Here is a 1,859-nt window from a genome sequence, read left to right on the forward strand (position 1 = left end):
AGTCACCATCCCAGCAGCCTCTAAGAAAGAAAACTGTCGACTTAATGGAGAGAAATAAGAAAAGCCTTTCCCTGTTTATTCTGCTGCCTGTGCTGCTGCTCTGCACAAGTGATGAGTGTCCCAGGCTTCCAGAGAGTTAGTCTTTATTCCTCTTTATTCATGTTTAACTGATTTTAAGATCTGTTGTTTGACATATTTACTCATTTTCATTTAATCTCTCCTGTTTTAATTCTCACAGATCTCACTTGCTACACTGACTACAATAGAAACATCACATGTTTGTGGAACAGCAGATACGTGTCTGATGACACTGCATGCACCATACATGCTCAGTATAAATCTCGCTACATGTAAGGAGCTCAATCACAAAGAGAAAAGCTCAACACATAAAACTCACATAACATAAATCACAGATGTCATCATGTGCACCAAAAAGAGATTAATACTGTTTCCCAGTTCTTACAGCGCTTCCTGTGAGCTAAAGTCTGTTGACGTCTCCAGACCAGCGCTAAAGAAGTGCTCCCTGATCTTTGAAATGGAATACACTGTGAGTGTGTGAAGAAATCAAATTATTGTAGCGCCACCGAGATAAAATCATATTATCTCAGTTTGTAGTTTAATTAGAAGTCAGAACTAATATTCTGCAGAAAGTAGAAAGTAATGTTCTCGGGGCAGTCATTGACTCCTTCTAAATAGTTTTTCTGTCACTGGAAAAAATTAAGCTTTCGTTAAGCCCCCTTTTGAAGTTTGCCAAAAAGAAACTTCTGTAATAAATGTTTTCTAACAGTAAATATTTTTCAAACATTTTTTTCCAGTTTCAGTCTTTCCATGAGTTGTCCCTTAATCTGAGCTGCAACCAAATGAAGCAGAGTTTAATCACTTCTTTCATGCCATCCTGTCACAGTGAGTATAAATACTGGCTCTTTGTGATTTACAGTGCGAGCTATTCATGGTGACCTAAAACAACTGTGTGTGTGATCTTGCAGTAAAGGTGAATCCTCCTGCAGAGCCAAAAATCTACTTCACGTCTGTTTCCTGGTTGTCCCAAGTCCCCAAACATGAAAGGATCAGTTCATACAGAAGTGAAGTCGAGTGGAAGAAGCAGGATCAGTCATGGAGTGTAAGTTTAGATTTTGTGACACAATGTGAACAAGTTTCAGTGAGTTAAGTTGAGCTGAGTGATCTTAAAAGTGCACGTTTAAATGACAACCTTGTGGCTGTGTGAAATCCAAGCAAGATTCATCCACAACTCCACACTGCTTTTTTTGTGTCAGGATCCTGCTGTGTACAAAAAACTTGGCATTCAGTGCAATGAAGAGGAGTGCCAGCCGGGATGCAAGGCAGAGCTAGAGCAAGATTTGTTGATACAAGGCGAGAGGTACGAGGCACGAGTTCGTGTGCAGTCTATTTTTCAGCACCACAAGGGAGCCTGGAGTGACTGGAGCCCCACTGCATCATGGGAGTCACCAGTAGGGAAAATAAAACAAACATCAGGTACATTTATCTCAACATGTTTTGTTTAACATAACATACTAATGACAAAACTTTTCCATTTCATTCATGCTGAGCATGATTACTGCAGTATGAAATAATTATGTACATGGGAAAAAGTCTTTTTATAGTGTAATACACAGCATAGAAGGGGAAAATGTCCGATGCTGTAATTTAACTCACAGCCTTTAACTCACCAGAGTGGTGAGAGAGAGGGCTGGCTCTCAATTCAAAGTCAATAGGACTTTGTCACCAAAAAAAGTGGAATACTTCAGAAACGAAGAAATAATAGCCGGTCGTTATGAGGTAGGAGCGATCAGTCTACTGCAAACAGAGTGAGATTAGTTAACTGCCGAGAAGAAGATAAA

At 39.7% G+C, this 1,859-nt stretch overlaps 1 protein-coding gene across 1 annotated transcript in view; it reads left to right on the forward strand.

Annotated features, from left to right (window-relative positions):
- Nucleotides 1-6: 6 nt before the first annotated feature.
- The window catches only part of LOC102311533 (interleukin-2 receptor subunit beta-like), a 39,181-nt gene continuing 37,328 nt past the window's right edge, over nt 7-1,859 (forward strand). The window contains exons 1-4 of the mRNA XM_042227386.1: nt 7-135; nt 239-350; nt 457-547; nt 816-903. Coding sequence (XP_042083320.1) covers nt 45-135; nt 239-350; nt 457-547; nt 816-903 — 382 coding nt within the window. The 5' untranslated portion in view covers nt 7-44. The remainder of the gene's footprint in view (nt 136-238; nt 351-456; nt 548-815; nt 904-1,859) is intronic.

Source organism: Haplochromis burtoni, unplaced genomic scaffold, assembly GCF_018398535.1.
Source record: "Haplochromis burtoni strain Fernald_Lab_line unplaced genomic scaffold, NCSU_Asbu1 Contig_258, whole genome shotgun sequence".
Lineage (NCBI taxonomy): Eukaryota > Metazoa > Chordata > Actinopteri > Cichliformes > Cichlidae > Haplochromis > Haplochromis burtoni.